Source organism: Fulvia fulva, chromosome 12 (genome assembly GCF_020509005.1).
Source record: "Fulvia fulva chromosome 12, complete sequence".
NCBI lineage: Eukaryota > Fungi > Ascomycota > Dothideomycetes > Mycosphaerellales > Mycosphaerellaceae > Fulvia > Fulvia fulva.
The window spans coordinates 1,755,434-1,774,366 of record NC_063023.1 but is presented as its reverse complement, the minus strand read 5'-3'; the positions used below and the strand labels follow the sequence as shown (position 1 = coordinate 1,774,366).

The window sequence follows — 18,933 nt, the reverse complement described above, 5'->3', positions numbered from 1 at the left end:
CGCCCTCATGGCCACAGTCTCTTTGAACCCGACGTCATCTCCCTTCTCTCCCCTGCTCCCTCTCTCTAAACTCCTTAGCAATACTCCCACAAGTCCTAAACTCCGCAACATCCTCCCCATGGTCCAACACCCACATCAAGAACCTCTCAACCATCCCAACAACATGCGCCATCCCACTCGTATCTGGATGGACCACAATACTATACACCACCAAATCCTCCCTCCCCTCCTCAATCTCCTTGAGCAACCACTCGAACCTGTCCATCCACATACCCAGCAGAATTAGGCGTGTTTGGGAAGAACTGTAGCGGAGTCATATCTTCCATATACCAATTGCATGGGATCTCTACCAAGTTGCTCTTCGGCAACGATGCGAAGTCAGGCGTCGGATGCATCCACTGTTCTGCCTTCGTCTCCGGGTTGAAGTCGATAGGGTCGATTGGTGCCGGGTCCTTCGGTAGAAAGTAAGTCGCACTATCGTGATGAGAGAGGCTTGAATCCCATAGAAAGTCATGTTCTTGGAGAAGCGAGATATTCCGCTCCTTCAACTGATAAAGCGGCGCTCTATAGCCCTTCACTCTCGTCCCCGTCAAACCCTCGACGAGGTCCATATACTTCACCAACACATCCCGCTCCTGCTCCGCCGTCATCTGGCTGGCCGACTCATGAGCATAGCCATGGAGCGCGATTTCTGCTCCGCTTTCTACAATGGCTTTCGTCTGGGATGGAAAGGTTTCGATGCTGTGGCCAGGGATACACCAGGTAACTTTGTCGGCGATCTGCAATTTTTGGAAGAGTTTGAGGAGACGGGGCACTCCTACGTGGGCGCTGAAGTAGCCGGAACTGTAGTCTGCTGTGCTGTTGGAGTGGTGTTGGCCTGTGCCGAGCCAGCCAGAGATGGCGTCAAAGTCGATGGACCAGGCGATGAGGAGTTTGTTTTTGGGCTTGTTCTGTGCCATTGTGTAGTCTGAGATGGTGATGGTCATGGTCCATCTGCTTTGCAACATGAGTATCTTGAAGGTAATTGGTGCATTGCCAGATTCTGAAGGTCAAGAGCTATGGTGGAGAGCTGTTTCGATAGCTCGGCTCGTTTGATTCGACTTGAGATGTGGATGTAGAGAAAGCTGTCGGTCTTTTTATCAAATTACGATTATGCTCATGATGGTTAACAACATGGTCAGCAGCACAGCATCACCACGCTGCAATCTGGCTCCTACAGAGCTGGCCGCCACTTCACTGGTCGCCACAGCAGCAGTACTTTCTTCAGATTTCGTGCTCGTGCCTCTCGTCAACGTATGTATCTTCACAGAAGGCAAGCTGGTCGCCGTCTTCGCAACTCCAACTGTACTCATCTCTGTCCCAGAGATCTCCATCGCACCCCACGCATGCGTGATTGTGAGCCCATCGATGACAATACTCCCGGTCTCGTATGATAAGCTCGTACCATCTACCAACCACCCATTGACATAGTGCGGATCAGGAGTAGCAGACATGGTGACGGAGCCGAGAACATAGATCTCGACAGGGGCGCTGGAAGACGTTTTGGAAGCCGGGGTGGTGGGGCTGAATGGGATTGTCGAAGATGGGCCTATCAAATGAAGACCGTCGGACGCTTGCGTGACAATTTGACCACTGATGGTCGCTGCAGAACCACCTTGGGTGAGCGTAGTATCATGGATGACGACGGCATTAGGGTCGCCGGACACCGGCTTCGCAGTCAATGTTAGATCACCAGCTTGCAGAACAGTCGGTGCGAGACCTGTTATTTCGCTCGTTGGCGCAGGGATGATTGCCAATCCAGATCTGACGTGTGAGATTGTTTGGCCCAAGAATGTTATAGCACCGTCGGCGGGCACGGCCTGTCCATCGATCACAACCGTTCGGGGGTTGCCTCCAGGGTCTTGGGCCGTGAATATAAGAGGTTGCGGAACAGAAATGCCTGTGATGGAGGGCAGAGTTCCACCACTCGCTTGGTGTGTCGCAGTAGCTGTATGTCCGCTGGGGGAGACGACAATCCATCCTTTGGAGTCTGTACTAACAGATAGTCCCGGGATCACCGGCACCTCTGGCGAGTCATTGACAGTAGTCGCAGTAGGCTTGCTGGTCTCGACAGGGTCAAAGGTGAAAATAGCCCCGCCGGCCGCATCAGTTGGATCGGGGAGACCATTCGATAGGTTTGGTAGTGTACCTTGACTTACACTTTGGCCACCCTCGGTGTTTGGCGCGTTCGATAACGCAGACGAGGAGGTGTAAGTCGACAGAGCTTCTGTCAGGACAGAAAGAGCCGGAGGTGCAGCGACGGGTGCGACTACAGATGTTGGTGACTGACTGATCGGATGATCATCAGCAGCATCGCTCTCCACAGGTTCAGGTCCAGAGTGCTGCATTGTAGGCTTTACATCAAGACGGCTCGCACTAGAGTGTCCAAGCGAGACGTCCGGACCATTGGGTGATTCAACATTAATGGAGGAAGGATGAGCGGCGTCTGCAGAGGATGGATAAGCAGGTCCCGCGCTTTGGCTCGGTGGGGGAGGGACATTCTCAACAGTCGTTGTGATCGGTTCTGTGATTCCAAATGTTGCCGTACTGTCTGGGGTTGGCTTAATCGGCGAATCTCCAACGGAAGCAGGCGTCGTGCTCGGCTGCGATGATAATGTTGGGGTGGCTTTCGCTGCAGCTGGCTGCAGAGCGATGGGCGGGTCAAACCAAAAATTCGCTAGATTGCCATTCGACTCGATTATGCACGTCGAGAACTCAGGGGCCAGGTCCGTGATCATCGTTGGAATCGCCAGTAGCGGATTAACATCACTCCAGATGGTCGAACATTGTGTCGGCGTGGTACCTGCAACCTGGTCCTCGAGTCTTCCATGTCCACATCGATCCTGGCAACTGTATGCGCTGGCAGGTACTGGCCAGTTGAGGTCTTCCCATTTCATCTGGGTGGCATGGTTTCGAATACCGCCGCATTGTGTAGAGACTTCTGAAGAAGCCAACGTCAAGATCAGGTCGGTGAAAGTTGGACCAACAGTGTAGAAGAAGCCATCAATGTACGCAGACAAAGATTGAATGGAGATGTATGCTGAGCCACTGGTGAAGGTATGCCCGAGAGTCGTGATCTTGTTCGGCCCCGTGCCCGTAGGTGTGGCCGGGAGAGTTGAGCCATTGCCTGTACACAAGCTGCCGTTCGAGCCGAGAGTCTCGACGGGGAAGTAGATGAGCTCAACGGCGCCCTTTATGCCGAATACGCAAGGTCCATTCGTACCGTGGGCAGGGTTACCGCACTGTTTGAGCAGCGCGTTCTCGTTCAATTGCTTGATGCTAGAGTCGGCGTACCAGATATGGCAGTCTTGAGGAGATGGGTCGCACGGCTGTGGTCGAAACGTTGGGACTGCGGCAAAAGTTCGTGTGTATGTTGTTGTGGTGGTGTTGTAGTAACTAGACAGTGTCGTTGGTCGTGCGTTGACTCGTGGGGTACCATCACATAGTTTGTAAGTGCTCACGTCTGGCGGATATATGGTCTTGGTCCATGATGTTAAATACTTGTCAGGCTCCTCGGTGCTTGTCATCGGCCATGTACGGTTTGCCACATGCTCATTCCACCAAGCCGCGCTCGAGCTGCTCCAAGTCATAATATCGGACCAGCATTTTCTTGCTTTCGAAACAGCTTCAGGCTTTGCGTTGAAGCTCGAGGTCACGTTCCATACATCGGACCGCATCGGCGTAGGAGATGTGAACGACGCACGAGAATAGGAGGCTTTAGATGTGACTGTGCCAAGGTTAGAGGTTTGGCTCGTCTGGTTTGCGTGCTGCGCGCCTAGTGCGGTTGTGGTTGTACGAGCATCGGCAGTTGTGTGACCATTGTCCAGTCCTTGTAGGATGTAACTACCCAAGTCTCGTATTTGCGAGCCCTCTATACTTGAGATTCTCGTCGTATCAGGTGTGCTATGGTGAGATAGTAAGCTCGTAGGATTAGTGTAGACTGGGTGACTGGTCAGTGATGATTCCTGACGGTCAGGTACCTCTCTATACTCACATTTCAGCGCCGCAGCATTATGTAAAAGTACCAGAAGAAGAAAAACCAGCTGGCAAAGAGCTGAGAGGCAGATTGGCGGCATTATGAGCGCGTAGTGCTGCAAACGTAAGGCGACGAACGGCCCTGTTCCTGCGACCACTTTCCAACAACCAGGAAGGGTTTGGAGGGACGACCTGCGTAGTGCAGGTGGCATGATGCATACTTAACTTACAACAGACCTCAATCGTGGCCGACTCATCGAGGCGCCTGTCGACTCAAGCTCGTGGAGATGCTCGCGATGCATGGTATAGCATGTTGTGGTGCCAGAGTGAAGTGGAGGCCGTGAAACGATCGTCAACACATGAGAAGTGCTCATTGGGCAGAAAACCGCGCACTCTCGATATAGCCGTGGACACTTGCACATTCAGAGGGAGATCAGGTCCAGAGACTTTGCTTGAGACCTGCGCCGCAGAGGTGCATATCGGAGGCGCCATTGAAAGTGTTGTGTAGCCGCCGCGATGGAGAAAGTTGGGCTGGGCGGTTGTTGAGCCGCTTGCCGGACGTCGGTCGCCTGGTCTTCATCAGGGTAGGAGTGCTATTGACCATGCCTTCGTCGGCGAGGTCAGCTTGACGTGGAGCTTCTTGTGATGATGATGTCGTGAAAAGAAGGAGGCCGTGAAAGCTGCGAGATGTTTCGACCTAGAAGCAGAGATCTTCTCTTATTGGCTCGCGAATGGCCGCCGCTAGCTGAAGGACTTCCAACATCAACCATGAAAAGCGGAGATCGTTTTTGGTGAGAGGAGAAAGTGGACGACAGCATAGCGTGGACCATACAGCATACTCGTAAGCAAGAGCCTCGCCAAAGATGGAGTTTATGCTGTTCTATGGCGGGTTTGATTTCTGCAGAGCGACGTGTAAAGGAGAAGGTGTGAGCTGGAAGGAAGACCAAGTTATATGTGGCATTGGGGAGGTTAAGAGCTTCGTCCCAAGCGTAGACTACAGTTCTGGGCATAGTCTTTACAACCCCTGTATCTACGCTAACCACTTCCGGCTATCCATGTCCATCTCAGAAGGTGTTGCTACCTTCGATCTCACTATCAAGAATGGGCCAAGCTCACACCTAAGGACATACAACGTATATGCAAGAGTATGCGAGAACGCTGCGAGGCAGTAATAGCCAACAATGGAGGACACACCAGGTGATGAGCTACGCCAAGCAGTGGATACATCCTTCCTAACGAGGAAAGGTGGAAGAACAGGGGTTGTTAAAACTATGCCCAGGACTGTATCAGGCTTCGGCAAGCACGTCCGAGGCACTCCCGCGGCCAGTCCATCACTCCTTCAGGGAGATGTCGATGAAGCATTGGACTCTACACACCCACCGCAATGCAGAAAATAATACGACGGACGGAGAAGGCCACACGGGTCGCCGCTCGACAAAAGGCCCGTAAAGATGATCACATCAAGAAGGGCGAAGCCTGGGAACGAAATCAGAACCGCGTGCGAATCGTGCGAGACCAACACCAGCTCATACGAGAAGACCGCGTGAACCGCCGCATAGACTGGGAATCAGGCACTCTCGCACCACGCAGAGATGTCGGCGACAAGACAAAGACATACGGCGCACAATCGTTGTACAACATGGTGATGCCAGACAAGGACCCCGAATTCCATCTGAAATGGTCGCACATCGCAGAAGGAGACAGAGTTGTCATCACACGCGGCAGAGACAAGGGAAAGATAGGTGTCGTGGGTGAGGTCAGCTTGGACAAGGCAGCAGTGCAAGTGAGGGATCTCAATATGCTGGATATTCACCTGCCAGCCTGGCTCAAGCAACAAAACAGCGATGACCGAGACATTTTCTCGCACGCTCAACTCATGTCCATCGAAGACGTCAAGCTCGTATACCCTCTTCCCGACCCCGATACTGGCATTCCCCGAGACGTCATCGTCGACAGACTACAATGCGTGAACCGCCGCTTCGACAAGAACAAGCGCGAATGGGATGAGGGCGACCGCGTCATTCCTGGCACCAACACCATTATCCCCTGGCCCGAAAAGGCAGACCCTCAGTACGAAGACAACGAAGTTGATACCTTACGAATCAGCGTTGAAGAGCAGACATTCCGACCTTTCCTAATTCGACCGCCGATGCCATTGAGTGTTGTGGACGAGCTGAGGAACAAGTACAGCAGATTCAGGACACGGCATGATTATGACTTCAGGATGGAGAAGGAGCTGGAGGATACGAAGGAAGAGGAGAGGAAGGGTCTGATTAAGACTATGAGGACTCCATTGCAGGAGTTGGCGGACTTCAAGGCGGCGCAGAAACAACAGGAGAGCAGAGAATTGACGGATGCGCAGCTGGCGAAGATTGGCGAGGTCATGGCGCAGGAGCAGGCGAGGAGAGGAGTTGTGATGCAGCAGGAGCAATGATGAGGTGGAGATGAAGATGGAGATAGAGTGTATGATACCTTTGTACAGCCGCTCTAAGAATTGGCGGATTCATTCACGCTTTCTCAAAGTTCCGCACAAGCAAGGATTGGCGCAAGCACCAGCGGGGCAGATCCACTTCATCGTGGTCTCTTTCGCTTCTTCGCAATTCCACCGAGCTTCTACTCACATCACATCAACCCCCCACTCGCGTCACCTCTCCACCATATCTGGCGTGTTCTCAACACGTTCCGGTTGACTACGCAATGGCTGTCGCGCACTCGGAAAAGCTAGCGCAAGAGTTCGAAGGGGCGGATCAGGAGGTGAAGGATACGAAGAGGCAGGAGGAGAAGGAGCATTAGTCACCACAATGCCGCCTATTCAAGTTGCCCGGCGAACTTCGCAATCGCATCTATCGCGCAGTCCTCGTCAAGCCAGAAGGAGAACGAGTCATCTACACCGCATCGGGCCATGAGAGACCAGGTCTTCTCGCCACTAGCAAGGAGATTCGCGCCGAAGCAATGTCGATCTTCTACTGTGAGAATGAGTTCATCACCACCATCAACGCTTACGACTCCACCGCGCTCCTGAAGATGGCGCAGTGCCTTCAACGACTCCCGACATTCGAGTTTCGCGACTTCGAGCTCAAGGTATACACGGAAACAGTATTTCAGTCCCCGTCGTGGAAGAATCTACTCACGTGGATGCAACGCTACCACGCCCACGAGGTCACCGGGGGCATCGCGTCACCGGAGGATACGTTGACAGATCCGAATTCGGATCTGCACGCGATCGCTGTGAACAGTGTCTTCTATGTAGCGGAGTCACTGAGAAGCTTGCTGTGGGATCAAGTTGAGAAGATCGTGACGGGAATGAGGCCACTGTTGGTAAAAGCAGATGCTCGCTGGGGTGATGATTGAAGGGCCAGCGGACGGCGGGAGATTATGGGTCTAGTCACTTGTGCACCATGCCCGTGCTCGCGTGTTGGAAGCAGGTTGAAGAAACTGTGAAGGGGGTGGTATTTCCTTTGGTCAAGGCCGATGCGAGATATAACGAGGGCTCAGGGTTGAGCACCGATGGATTTCGAGATGGTGGATATTGCATGGGGAACGAGAGGAAGCAGTCACGATGAGTATGTGCTTGCACCTGCAATGCACTATTCTGGACAGACTGTGGGCGCACGTTCGAGACGTTGGCAAATTGAGCATTTGGCGAGACTCAAGCGTAATGAACTCTTCAAGAGCGCTCTACATTGCACAAGTCATAAAAAGCGTCACTCACTCCTTCCCGGAATGTCTCGCTAAGCAAGGATCTGCGCACGTGCCCTTGGTATGGCTGAAACACTAACACTTCGTCACTTCCTTGATCTTCAACCTCCATCCTACAATCAACACCAATTCCTCACACGCTCAAAGACTTCGCAATGACGAGGACACGAGCACAGAAGCAGAAGGAGCAGCAGGCGCAGGAACAGAAACAGAAACAGGACCACCAACATCAACAGCAGCAGAAAGATGACCCACCTCAGTGCTTCTTGTTCAAGATCCCTGGAGAACTTCGCAACCGCATCTATCGGGAGGTTCTCGTCAAAGATGAGCACATCAAGTACGACGCATCAGGCTACCAGCGACCTGCCCTTCTCGCGACCAACATAGAGATCCGCGCGGAGGCCATGTCCATCTTCTACTACGAGAACACATTCATGCATGATGTCGACCACTATGACTCTTCAGCTATGATGAAGTTCGACGAGTTGCTCTTAGGCATGAACCTCGACCGACGCAGAATGATGATACAAAACGGTGTGACCTATGATCAACCTTCTTGGAAGAACTTGATCATGTGGCTCAGCCGATTCCATGCGAAAGCAATGAGCAGGTGCCCTGGACCTGCTTTGTTCAAGAAGGAGATGGGCATGACGTGTTCTGCCAGGTATATCATCGGCGGGATGTTCGACACTGTAGAGAAGATGGTTGGAGTGGAGTTTGAGGTGGTGTTGGGCTTGATGGAGATTTGGAGACCTGCGCTGGCGGCTTTCGACAAGAAGTGGGAGCAGGATGAGGATGAGGAGTGAGGCTCTGGAACGCGGAGGGACGAACGGCCACTCGTGGGCAGCCAGGGGTGATGATGGAAGGCGGCATCGTTGTGGCTTGATCACCTAGGAGCAAGCAACGTGGCCATACTGTGATCAAACAAGGAGGAGCAATGTCGCGGACGAGTAAAGGGTACTGGTCTGCGGAAGTGCCGACTCGGAAGGCGCCACACCGGGACGAACTCTCGATACGAAATGTAGTACAGAGCCCGTTGCATTGGCATTCTCATACATGTCTCATTGCTTCTTTCGTGTATGTGTGCGGCGCTAACGATCGTGTTTGATCAAAAGATCGTGTCCCAGTGTACAATCGTCCTCCTCGCAGCCGTGTCTGTCAAAGTACCCGTCGTCAAGCTCACCTCAGGTCCTCCCGGTCCTAGCATAGCTGGAGCTGGCTGCACATCGCTCGGTGGTACAGCCTTGAGAGCATCGTAACCTTCACTATCGCTGCTGTTGTCGGTCGGCACTGCCTTCCTCTTCTGTCTGATCTCGTCCAGCTTGCGAACAATCGCGGCGAGAGCACCGACCACAAGAACAGCGATACAGACCACGAAAGCTCTGCGGTAGCGCGGCTTGTCGTCGGAGCGGTAGAGTTGTGCACCATAGATCCCGGCGATGTTGGCGCCCATGATGACCCTGGATGCACATGTTAGTGATGCTGGGAGCTGAGCACCGTCATTGTGAACTTACATTGCCATAGCCAATGCTCTCTCCTCTGAGTCCGTGCATGTCAAAGACAACCAAGTGATATTCAAAGGATGTGAGAGCGTGCCAAATGTCTGCGTCCAAACCACACCAAAGTACCGAGCTCCTTGGTTTGAGATTTCCGTGAAACTTCGGTTGAAGATGTAACCCAGAATCGTCATGCTAAGGCCGACGATCACAGTCTCACCACGCTTGTCGAAGCGATCAGATATGAAGCTGAAGAAGAAAGACACCGGAACTTGGATAAAGAGACCGACGGATGCCAATGCGTTCGCAGTGAGCGATCCGAAGCCCATCTCCTTCACGAGGGACGGAGCATAAGTGTCGAAACCACGCTGTGGACCGTTGTTGGAGAGAGTGATGAGGCAGTGGACCCAAACGCGCCAGTTGGAGAAGGCTTTCTTGAAAGCCGTGAGACCAATGCGCTTCTTCTTGTGGCCCTTGGCAGGATCATCGAGGAGAATACGGTTGTTCAGGATGTAGATCTCGCGGTCGGAGAAGACCTTGACTTTGGGTAGGAAGGCCGAATGTGGATTCTTGAAGGAGTCTGGTAAGAAGAAACCGAAGACGAAGCCGGAGGCAATGGTGAAGGCGCCCATCAGGACGAAGAGCCAGAACCATCCTGGACGACCTGCAACACCACGCATGTGGAGGATGCCATAGGCGAGGAGTTTTGCTGATGCTTGACCAAGCTGATTACCGAAGTAGAAGATCATGACGCGCTTGGCTGTCTCTTTGCGAGTGTACCAGGTTGATAGTGTCCAAAGACCACCAGGGATGAAACCAGATTCCGTGATACCAAGGATGAACCGAGTCGCGATGAAGGATCCATAGCCAGTCTGGAAGGCTTGAAAGGTAGAGACGATGCCGAAGAGGAAGAGTTGCAGTGTCAACCACTTGCCAGGTCCGACTCGGTAAAGGATCATGTTCGACGGGATCTCTGTAAGGACGATTCCGAGCGAAAGCATCTGCTGTCCAACGTTGAACTGGTTCTGGGTGATACCGACATCTTCCTGGAAGTTGTCCGTTATGGCGTTCGCGATGTTGCCACGATCGAGCTGAAGGCAGAAGAACCCGAGGGTCAAGATCGGCATAATGATCAAGTCCAACCTGTGCGGCAGTTAGCATTGTTCACCAGACTCGTCTCCGGGGAGCCATACTTCCGCTTCGCCTTCCTCTCCTCCTCAGGTGTCCAGTCCGCCTGCGCGGACAGAGCTCTTTCATCATCACTGCTCGCGGCATACTGCTCTGGGTAAGCATGCTTCTCATCAAGGGTCGCCATCTTTTGAGGAAGGTCAAAGTCCAAGGTCCAAGATCCAGGATATCGAACAAGACCCAAGAACAGGAACAGAACAATGCCTTATATCAATCTCAAAATGGCGCCTTGCCAAGTATCATTGCACCACCTTCCTTCGTCCGCATCGTCCTTCTCGCCCGATCTTAAGCGTCACTTCCTGGACACAAAGAGACAATTGAGCCAACCGCCCGGCAGCACCCTCACCCACGAGCGTATTATCCTCGTTCATGCTGAGCGAGGGTCACCCCAACGGAAAGGAAATGCTAGGTTCAGAAAAAGCATATCTCAGCCTGCCAACACTCTAGAAGTCTTGAACTGCAGCCGCTCTCCATACTGTTCCAGTGAGATGTTATGAAGGCGTCCCTGGGCGTGGAATAGATCTCCTTGGCCTGAGACGTCGCTGGCTCATCCACGTGCGCCCAGAGCACTTGGCTTGATGGTGAAATTCCGCTAGCGAGCACGCAATAATTTTGCCAAGACTGGAGGCCATACAGGGGTTTCGCTGTGAACAAAGAACTCTTTGGAGTATTGCTGATAACGGGGTGGCGAGAGTATATCTATCTTTGACGTCTAGGGTGATGGAGATGTCGGTAATGAAGTGGAAGAACCTGGGGCTATACCTTGATAGACGTGGATTCTGAGGATCAGTAAGCGGGAATTTGTGGTTACTAAATGATGGAGACCAATTGAATTGCATGACTAGCTCGCTTTACCTAGACATTCTGCAGAGTCCCAATTGGTACTAACTTACCGCTCTCTTCTAATCATCAGATGCGCTGCATCATCAGGCCATGAAACGTGGAAGATCCCCGAGTTGAGGCACCGTGACGAGTGATCGAGAACGTACATCACGGCCGGGGAGGACCGAGAGACACGGGCGAGGCCGATCTAGTACCTAGCCTGACAGCAGCTCGTCGAGCTTGCATAGACTTTGGCCTTTCGCCGTGCATGGTGATGCGAGGAGACTTGCTATGCGTTGGAATCGCTCGGAACAAGAGTTTGATTTAGAGCAGCAGACCCGTATATTGAGCAGTTCCATTGTGAGATACAGTTCCTCATAGCTGCCGAAAATCTCCAAGCATGATTGACCGCTGAAGGCTGAAAGCCAGACAAAGGCGTGATCAAGCCATAGGCTTGGTATGCTACTCCAGATCGCGTTAAGATTGGTGGCAATTGAACGCATATGCCATGCGCTCATGTTGACGATTGCAAGGAGAAGCTGCTTAGAGGGTAACGCGACCAGTAGTCGAAGCCGTACCACGCTCCGACTGTGCCGAACAATATTTTGCCTTTCCAGAGTCATCCTCGGAGTGCATTGCTGTCAACATCTTCAGCTATTGTCACTGCAAGCCTCTCAATTCTCGCGCTCCATTCCTTGCATAGCTCGTCGTTGACTGGCCGAAGCAAAGTCCGCAAACACCTCGAAATCGTCGCTTTTGTGCGTTGTGGAAGATGTTCTGGGAGCGAAGGTCTGGTCGACCATTCTCAGCGCTGCCCTCAAGTGAGCGAGTCCGTCGAAGTCGTCATCCTCGCTGCTCTCTGAGCCACTGTCGCCCTTGGAGACATCTGGCGATGTCGTCTGTTCTGAGTCCAGCGGTAAGCTATGTTGAGCTTTCCTCGTCGAATTGGAGCCTGTGAAAAAGTAGATGAAGAACTTGATGGCCATGAAGAACAAGAATACGGCGGCACTGGCGCTAAGGATGTCCATGTTGAGCAGTGTCGGCATGATGGCTGTCATGATGAGGCAGCAGTTGGGTCTTGTATTATGGTCTGCTTAATACTGCGAACAGACTGTCTGTGTCATGAAGTTGAGGGAGGGGGTCGCTGGAAATCGAGCAAACGGTAGGTCTGTGCGGCAAACACATGCATGTCTCGACTTCTGGCCGCCGCTGTCTCAAGCCTCGTCTTCGAGCACCCCAGAACTGCTGCAACTTCTCATTCACGCAGCAATCCAGATCAACAGCGGCTTATACAGCACTGACGCGCTGCCGCGAGAATGTCTAGTCGAGTGTCCAGTCTACAGCTTCGGCTTGTCCCATCCAGGCTTGCTTGGCACATAAGCTTTATCATGTTCGCAAGTACTGATGAGCTTGCCATTATCCGCACGCTTCATCACACCCCTCATCAGAGCCAGCGATCTTCCGGAATGCATGAATTCGACTTCGCACAGCACATCAATGCCTTCCGGAGCTGGTCTTAGATAGGTGCATCTCAAGCTCCTTGACACGCCGCCATTGACCCAGCCGCCGGGTTTGCCGATCCCTTGCATGGTCATACTGGTCAAGACGTCGTAGATGGTGGCGTGCGCGCCTCCGTGGAGATTTCCGGATCCATTGCAGTAGTATCGAGCGACCTTGAACTTGAAGATGGCGATAGAGCTGTTCTCCGATGTCTGCTTGAATGAATGGAGCTTGCATTGATTTTCGAAGAAGCTGCTCAGGAAACGGACATCGTGAGGTGTCTTGATTGCCAGAACAGCGGTGATTCTTTCTTCAGGGGTGGCGTTGTAGAAGGCTTCCGTCGTGGTCACGGCCAAGTATTTTTCGGCAAATGCCTCACCCGGTGGTATCATGGTCGGTCTGTCAAGTGATGCCCTTGGTAATGATTCAAACCATGTAGAGGCAGTGATGAGGAGACTCTGTCTCCGGTTCGGTTGTTGTTGTCGCTGCTGCTGGCGTGAAATTCGGTCCGAGGCAGTCGCAAAGTGAACTTAGCCGGCCGCTAGACTGAGCTCGGGCCGACGATCACGTGTCAAGGGACGAACTTGCCACTCACTGTCGGGACTGTTATCTGCAACACACAACAACAGTGTGCATCGACTTGGACTTCACCTTACCTCGACATGGCTCCAGATTGTCTCTCCGTTTCGCAGCGTCTACCGCGCTACGGTGACCACATTCCGCTGCGTGTCGGGACACGGACGGGATTGTGCATTGTCTGCTCCTTCGAAGCAGCCATGGACCTATCAAGCCTTCGCCCGATCGCGGGGACTTATGCATCTTGTTGACCAAGTGGGCCAGTACTCCGAGGAAGGACACCAGCAGAGGCAACAGTGAGCTACTCACGATGCCGCTCAAGACTTTTCACCACCAGAAAAGTGCGACTTTGTCGCGCGACAGGATGACTGCCGCAAACCATTTGTCCTACACTCCGCGACCGCCACTGTCTGTCAGGCAGAAGCATCTTTCTTGTTTCGTACTGTCACTTCCTTTCCTACACTAGGCTTGGTTCGGTATCTAACACTTTGTATTCACCTCGAACCAGACAGACCCCATGACCGAGCATGAGTTCACCGAGGGCAGAGCGTGAAGACAAGGCTCGTCTGCTCCCCACAGCTGTTGAGGAGACTACGCCTGATGTCGTAGACAGCATCCATGCTACGCCTATGCTTGACGGACAACACAAGCCCGTGCAAGATGTTCACGGCTTCTTGTCAGCCCCATTCACAGGACCAATAAGGCCACTGTCACCCGATACGCTGTCAATCCTCTCTGCAGATGGATATGACCAGGTACGACCAAGCAGGAGAACTTCTATCGTGACAGATCCCGCACACCTACCAAGAGATGCATCAGGATGGCGAGCCAAACTCCAGGCATCCTGGCTGCGCAATAAAGGTCTGGCTTTCATGCTGGCCGCACAAATCTTTGGCACACTGATGAATGTGACCACTCGCCTACTAGAGGTTGAAGGCGATCACGGCAAGGGCCTCCATCCTTTCCAAATCTTGTTCGCACGCATGGGCATCACATTCGTCCTGGCATCAGGATACATGTGGTACAAGAGGACGCCGCACTTTCCTCTGGGTCTGCCTGAGGTTCGGTGGTTGCTAGTCGCTCGTGGATTTGGAGGCTTCTTTGGAGTGTTCGGCATTTACTATTCGCTGCTGTATCTACCACTGGCCGATGCGGCGGTCTTAGCATTCTTGGCGCCAGGCCTGGCTTGCTGGGTTTGCTCCTTCTTGATCGGCGAGCCTTTCACTAGGATTGAGAAGATCGGGACCCTCATCTCCCTGGTCGGTGTTGTGTTCATCGCTCGTCCTACAACACTGCTTCAAGCCCTCGGAGAAGGCTCAGATGCCCAGTCAGCTGGCAACACTACCTCTCACGCAGCCGAATCTGATGCCTCGAACTACGAGAATGTTACTCCCATGGAGCGATTGATGGCAGTGGGAATTGCGATGATAGGTGTATGCGGCACCATCATCGCCTTTACGACCATACGCTGGATTGGAAAGCGTGCTCATCCACTGATCAGCGTCAATTACTTCGCGGCGTGGTGCACGCTTGTGAGCTTCGTCATGCAGCTTGTCTTACCGAATGTAGGCTTTCTTTTCCCTACGGACCTTAAAGAATGGGGCTACCTGTTCTTCTTGGGCGTCTGTGGCTTCATCATGGTAAGGACGCAACGCGCCGGCTGGTTAATCTCGCTGACCAAGGACCATAGCAATTCCTCCTAGCAGCCGCTCTGTCTTACGAGAAGTCGTCGCGAGCAACGAACATGACCTACACGCAGATGCTCTTCGCTCTAGCCTTCGATAAGTGGATCTTCGACCACACCCCTGGTGTCCTCTCGATCATCGGATCGTGCCTCATTTTAGGCTCGGCAATCGTAGTCGCACTACAGAAAGACTCAGGTTCGACAAAGGGAAACACAGAAGGCAGCCAGATAGTCTTGGACGAAGAGGCGCAAAGAGGTCTTCTCAGTGGCATGCAAGCTGCGCAGACAGGGGAAGATAATGACAGATTACCGGTACAAGAGATGCAATTGCGGACTTTGAGGTGACCAGGGTTGCCACATCATGATACACACGAGAGCACGTACGGCATGGTTTACGGGTCGGGATGGCATTGGAAATGCAGTTGAAGGTTATAATGATACTAAGAAGGAGGAAATGGGCGCTAGAAGAGTGCCAAATAAAGAGAACTTTGGACCTTCAGCGCTCCTTCGAGCTGCCTTCGTTTGTCCCCGCAGATGGGCCGTGTGTCTGGAGTCCTGGCGACGACTGCCTCTCGGCGCTTAGAAAGCTGATGGATGCTCTGATGCAAAGTCAGTCTGATTGTCCTGAGGCGAGCTGGAACGAGTCTGATATGCTCAACTCTCTGAGCATGCGACTGGCCTGTCTATACGGGCTTGTCGCGCAGCGAAAGGACACGATATCCGTAGGTCACTATTCTCACGAACATCATCAGTATCACTACGACAGGTGCGCGAGAGCGAGTTATAGTACGAGGCCATTTACCGCCCACCGAAGCAAGATCAGACAAGCACCTTGAGCAAAGAGTACGAGCTGTGCGAGTGCTCCACATTATGTGGTGATGCGCAACACTGCATTGCTTGACTCGCTCGAAGATGAGCGTCAAGGCTGAAGAAGCTGTGAAGCTGTGCTAACGCCTGCGCATCGTGATCGGTCACGCAGCCCAGCAGCTCCTCAGATCCATAGTGGAACATGAAGCCCTGGAGAGCTGCTACAGGGTACCATGCCAGGTCCGAAACAGGTCAGCTATGCATGACAGCGCATTATACATCGACCAACGAATCGTGTATCGGTGGTGGCGCGTGGCGGCTCATGGTCGACAGAGTCATGGGCCACTTGCGCAACGTCACCGTATACAAAATACGACTGATCTTCACTTCTCAACAAGTACGATGCATCCAAGTCTATAGAGCCTCCGTCAAGCACACATTGGTCCGGACATATATAATATATACAGCCATAACGGGCTCATTGTGCTCGAAACCAGCGCCTTCGAAGCCTTCTACCACGGCCTCTGCAGACGTCGTCATCCAGACACCAAACGGCATACACGATGTCGGACTACACCACATAGTCAAAGAATCCAAAACCTACAGCTCGAACATACGGATCACAGTCGACGGCAGGACGGTCAGTGGGATTAGCAAGATTGAGATGGAGGGGCTGGATCTGGCCATGGGCAAGACAATGACCATCTGGGCAGAAGGCGAGGATGCCGATGAAGCTGTGCAGAGCTTACAAGGTCTTGTCTCTTCGCTGAAAGATGATGAGCCACCAGCAAAGAAATATGACCTGTAATGATGCCCGATGCTGGAAGCTCGGGTAGCTGCACTGGTGTCGGCAACACACATATAACCCGCCAACGAAGACCAGGGTGAACCGCCGTTTGCAGTGACACGCCCGTGTCTGCCTGCTCTCCTCTGCCTGAACTCAAATATACGTTTCTTTCTTTCTACTGTTCTGCTTTTCCCCTCATAGCATATTCGTCCGTCCCGCCTACCCTCACGGCACACAGCAAGCACGCCTGCCACTGTCCAACATGGCTGAAGCAGAGCAGTCGAAGCAGCTCCAAGACGAACGCCATATTCGCTCTCTGGCTGAGATTGCAGAGGCTAGTCTGCTGAAAGAGCTGAAGTCATGTCTCAGACTCCAGTCACGCAAGGCAATCTTTGCTTGTGGTGGTACAGTAAACTTCACACCAGACAACAAGCAGAAGGCTGCACTTGCTAACGGTATCGGCGGCATCCCCTCGATCGACCTGCGTTTTGGGGAAAGCGGCAAAGGCATGACACTCACCCTGCCAATCCAGACCGACAACTCTTCTCAATTCACTGCGCTTCTAAGTGCCTGCCAGCCGGCTTCGTTTGGCAGGAGCAACGAAGAAGTCTTCGAAGAGGAGTATCGCAAGGCCAGCAAACTCGATCGTACAGCCTTCGCCACAAACTTCTGTCCCTATGAGGCCGGCATCATCGACGTCGTCGCTCAACTCTTGCTATCACCGAGTAGTCAGCGGGAGCACAAGCGAAGCATCAAGGTAACTGTCAGGCGTTCTTGACTACTGGTTGGCAGCTGACTTTCGTCCAGGCGGAGCTTTACAAGCTCAACGTCTACGGTGCCCCAAGTGGAAAGTTCAAAGCTCACGTCGACACCCCTAGAAGCGAAGATCAGATCGGCAGTCTTGTGGTGTGTTTGCCTCTCGATCACGAAGGCGGTCAACTGGTGGTCCGCAACTCTGGCAAAGAACTCACTTTCGACTGGTCCCAGAGAGGCGATACTGATCGACCGGACGTCAAGTGGGGCAGCCTTCTACAGCGACTGCGAGCACGAAGTCCGTGAAGTGACCTCTGGCTATCGTCTCACTCTGACGTACAACCTCTACGTTACCCGCGGTCTTGGTCATCTGGCCGGAAGCCCTTCGGCTCTCGATCCGAGTCAGCTACCACTATACGAAGCACTGAAGAACGCTCTGGACAATCCTGGCTTCCTAAGCCAAGGACGAGTCCTGGCGGTTTGGTTGACGCACAGCTATGCTCATACCAGCTCGCACGTCAATTTCCTTCCGAGTTCGCTGAAAGGTGCTGACATGGCGCTCTACGAGGCGGCTTCTGCTCTTGACTTGTGGCGCCAAGTGGTGCCTGTCATGAAGAAAGAGTAAGTCCGTCCATCAAGGCTCGGTCTTGTGCTTGAGAACCACGGCTGACTCCCTTCGTCATGCAGGTACAGCAGCCACTACTCCTACGACGTATAGTTCTCCGGTGTTTACGCATGCGAAGACGCTGGTGGAATGTTTGGTGATGACGGTGGCGAGGAGTTCGGTACGAGAATTCCAAACAGCAAAGTGACTGGCTCAACCCGGCCTACAAGAAGAAGGTCAAGGTGCAGGTACCGGTGGATGCAGGCAAGAAGGCATCTGCCGAATTGCAGCAAAAGACAGAGTCGAAGGAGAAGGTTGTCGTTGTCGATGAGACCGAGAAGTTCAAGGAGCTGCAGATGGCATACATGACGGTAAGCCTCGAAGGTGAACGGCCGCTGCAAACACCACTGACATGCTGGCAGTATGGCAACGAGCCAGGCATCGGCATCAACTACACACGTGCGGCGATGCTAATTCGCATTCCCCCATTCCTCCAGCGCCCGGAGAAGACACTTCCGAAGTCTTTCTGGTCCGGCATCAAGCGGAGTGGTGATGCCGGCACTGAAACCTCCCGCCGTGGCTACAACTACTCCTCCCCAAGCAGCGAGTACGACTCAGACGATGAGGAACGTGAGTTGCGCACCGACGAAGAGATGGATTGCCAGGAAGAGGGCGGAGAGTCGAAGGAGAGGGCTGGACAACAGTGAAGCAATCGCTACTGGAGAAGGTCAACGATGTACACTATGATACGCGACGTCCTCGAAAGGAAGAACGAGGTGCACACTGGCCTGCCATATCGTGCCTTCCCAGCAGAGATGTATACATAAGCACTTCTGTCATCGTGATCGACTATTCAGCAGAGCTTCACTTTCTCCTGAATCAGGACTTCGCTTACCAGCATGTTTTCCAATCTTGATCCACAACGCAAGACCTGCCCCCATAGCTATGATGCCATTGTTGATACATACCGATCCCACTAAGGGATACCATTTTGTGATCACCA

The 18,933-nt window shown here is 53.0% G+C and overlaps 11 protein-coding genes across 11 annotated transcripts; 6 read left to right on the top strand and 5 right to left on the bottom strand.

The window, feature by feature from the left end:
- Positions 1-34: 34 nt before the first annotated feature.
- CLAFUR5_13861 (Peptidoglycan deacetylase-like protein FGM2) lies at positions 35-959 on the bottom strand (the record flags this gene model as incomplete). Its single annotated transcript, XM_047913009.1, has 2 exons — positions 35-238; positions 270-959. The coding sequence occupies 2 exons, from the start codon at positions 957-959 to the stop codon at positions 35-37; spliced, it is 894 nt and encodes a 297-aa protein (XP_047768780.1).
- A 180-nt stretch (positions 960-1,139) lies between these two features.
- On the bottom strand, positions 1,140-4,226 carry CLAFUR5_13860 (uncharacterized protein; the record flags this gene model as incomplete). The annotated part of the gene is made up of 2 exons (XM_047913008.1): positions 1,140-3,979; positions 4,034-4,226. The coding sequence occupies 2 exons, from the start codon at positions 4,224-4,226 to the stop codon at positions 1,140-1,142; spliced, it is 3,033 nt and encodes a 1,010-aa protein (XP_047768929.1).
- A 1,172-nt stretch (positions 4,227-5,398) lies between these two features.
- CLAFUR5_13859 (uncharacterized protein) lies at positions 5,399-6,448 on the top strand (the record flags this gene model as incomplete). Its single annotated transcript, XM_047913007.1, has 1 exon — positions 5,399-6,448. The coding sequence occupies one exon, from the start codon at positions 5,399-5,401 to the stop codon at positions 6,446-6,448; it is 1,050 nt and encodes a 349-aa protein (XP_047768540.1).
- Positions 6,449-6,966: 518 nt separating this feature from the next.
- CLAFUR5_13858 (uncharacterized protein) lies at positions 6,967-7,365 on the top strand (the record flags this gene model as incomplete). Its single annotated transcript, XM_047913006.1, has 1 exon — positions 6,967-7,365. The coding sequence occupies one exon, from the start codon at positions 6,967-6,969 to the stop codon at positions 7,363-7,365; it is 399 nt and encodes a 132-aa protein (XP_047768541.1).
- Positions 7,366-7,868: 503 nt separating this feature from the next.
- Positions 7,869-8,519, top strand: CLAFUR5_13857 (uncharacterized protein; the record flags this gene model as incomplete). The annotated part of the gene is made up of 1 exon (XM_047913005.1): positions 7,869-8,519. One exon carries the CDS (start codon positions 7,869-7,871, stop codon positions 8,517-8,519), a length of 651 nt encoding a protein of 216 aa, XP_047768685.1.
- Positions 8,520-8,821: 302 nt separating this feature from the next.
- Positions 8,822-10,524, bottom strand: CLAFUR5_13856 (uncharacterized protein; the record flags this gene model as incomplete). Its single annotated transcript, XM_047913004.1, has 3 exons — positions 8,822-9,173; positions 9,228-10,352; positions 10,403-10,524. The coding sequence occupies 3 exons, from the start codon at positions 10,522-10,524 to the stop codon at positions 8,822-8,824; spliced, it is 1,599 nt and encodes a 532-aa protein (XP_047768686.1).
- Positions 10,525-11,893: 1,369 nt separating this feature from the next.
- Positions 11,894-12,277, bottom strand: CLAFUR5_13855 (uncharacterized protein; the record flags this gene model as incomplete). Its single annotated transcript, XM_047913003.1, has 1 exon — positions 11,894-12,277. The coding sequence occupies one exon, from the start codon at positions 12,275-12,277 to the stop codon at positions 11,894-11,896; it is 384 nt and encodes a 127-aa protein (XP_047768682.1).
- A 279-nt stretch (positions 12,278-12,556) lies between these two features.
- On the bottom strand, positions 12,557-13,111 carry CLAFUR5_13854 (uncharacterized protein; the record flags this gene model as incomplete). Its single annotated transcript, XM_047913002.1, has 1 exon — positions 12,557-13,111. The coding sequence occupies one exon, from the start codon at positions 13,109-13,111 to the stop codon at positions 12,557-12,559; it is 555 nt and encodes a 184-aa protein (XP_047768683.1).
- Positions 13,112-13,822: 711 nt separating this feature from the next.
- CLAFUR5_13853 (uncharacterized protein) lies at positions 13,823-15,324 on the top strand (the record flags this gene model as incomplete). The annotated part of the gene is made up of 2 exons (XM_047913001.1): positions 13,823-14,935; positions 14,986-15,324. 2 exons carry the CDS (start codon positions 13,823-13,825, stop codon positions 15,322-15,324), a joined length of 1,452 nt encoding a protein of 483 aa, XP_047768680.1.
- Positions 15,325-15,988: 664 nt separating this feature from the next.
- Positions 15,989-16,594, top strand: CLAFUR5_13852 (Phosphocarrier protein HPr; the record flags this gene model as incomplete). The annotated part of the gene is made up of 1 exon (XM_047913000.1): positions 15,989-16,594. One exon carries the CDS (start codon positions 15,989-15,991, stop codon positions 16,592-16,594), a length of 606 nt encoding a protein of 201 aa, XP_047769174.1.
- A 241-nt stretch (positions 16,595-16,835) lies between these two features.
- CLAFUR5_13851 (uncharacterized protein) lies at positions 16,836-17,632 on the top strand (the record flags this gene model as incomplete). The annotated part of the gene is made up of 2 exons (XM_047912999.1): positions 16,836-17,330; positions 17,381-17,632. 2 exons carry the CDS (start codon positions 16,836-16,838, stop codon positions 17,630-17,632), a joined length of 747 nt encoding a protein of 248 aa, XP_047768601.1.
- Positions 17,633-18,933: the final 1,301 nt, after the last annotated feature.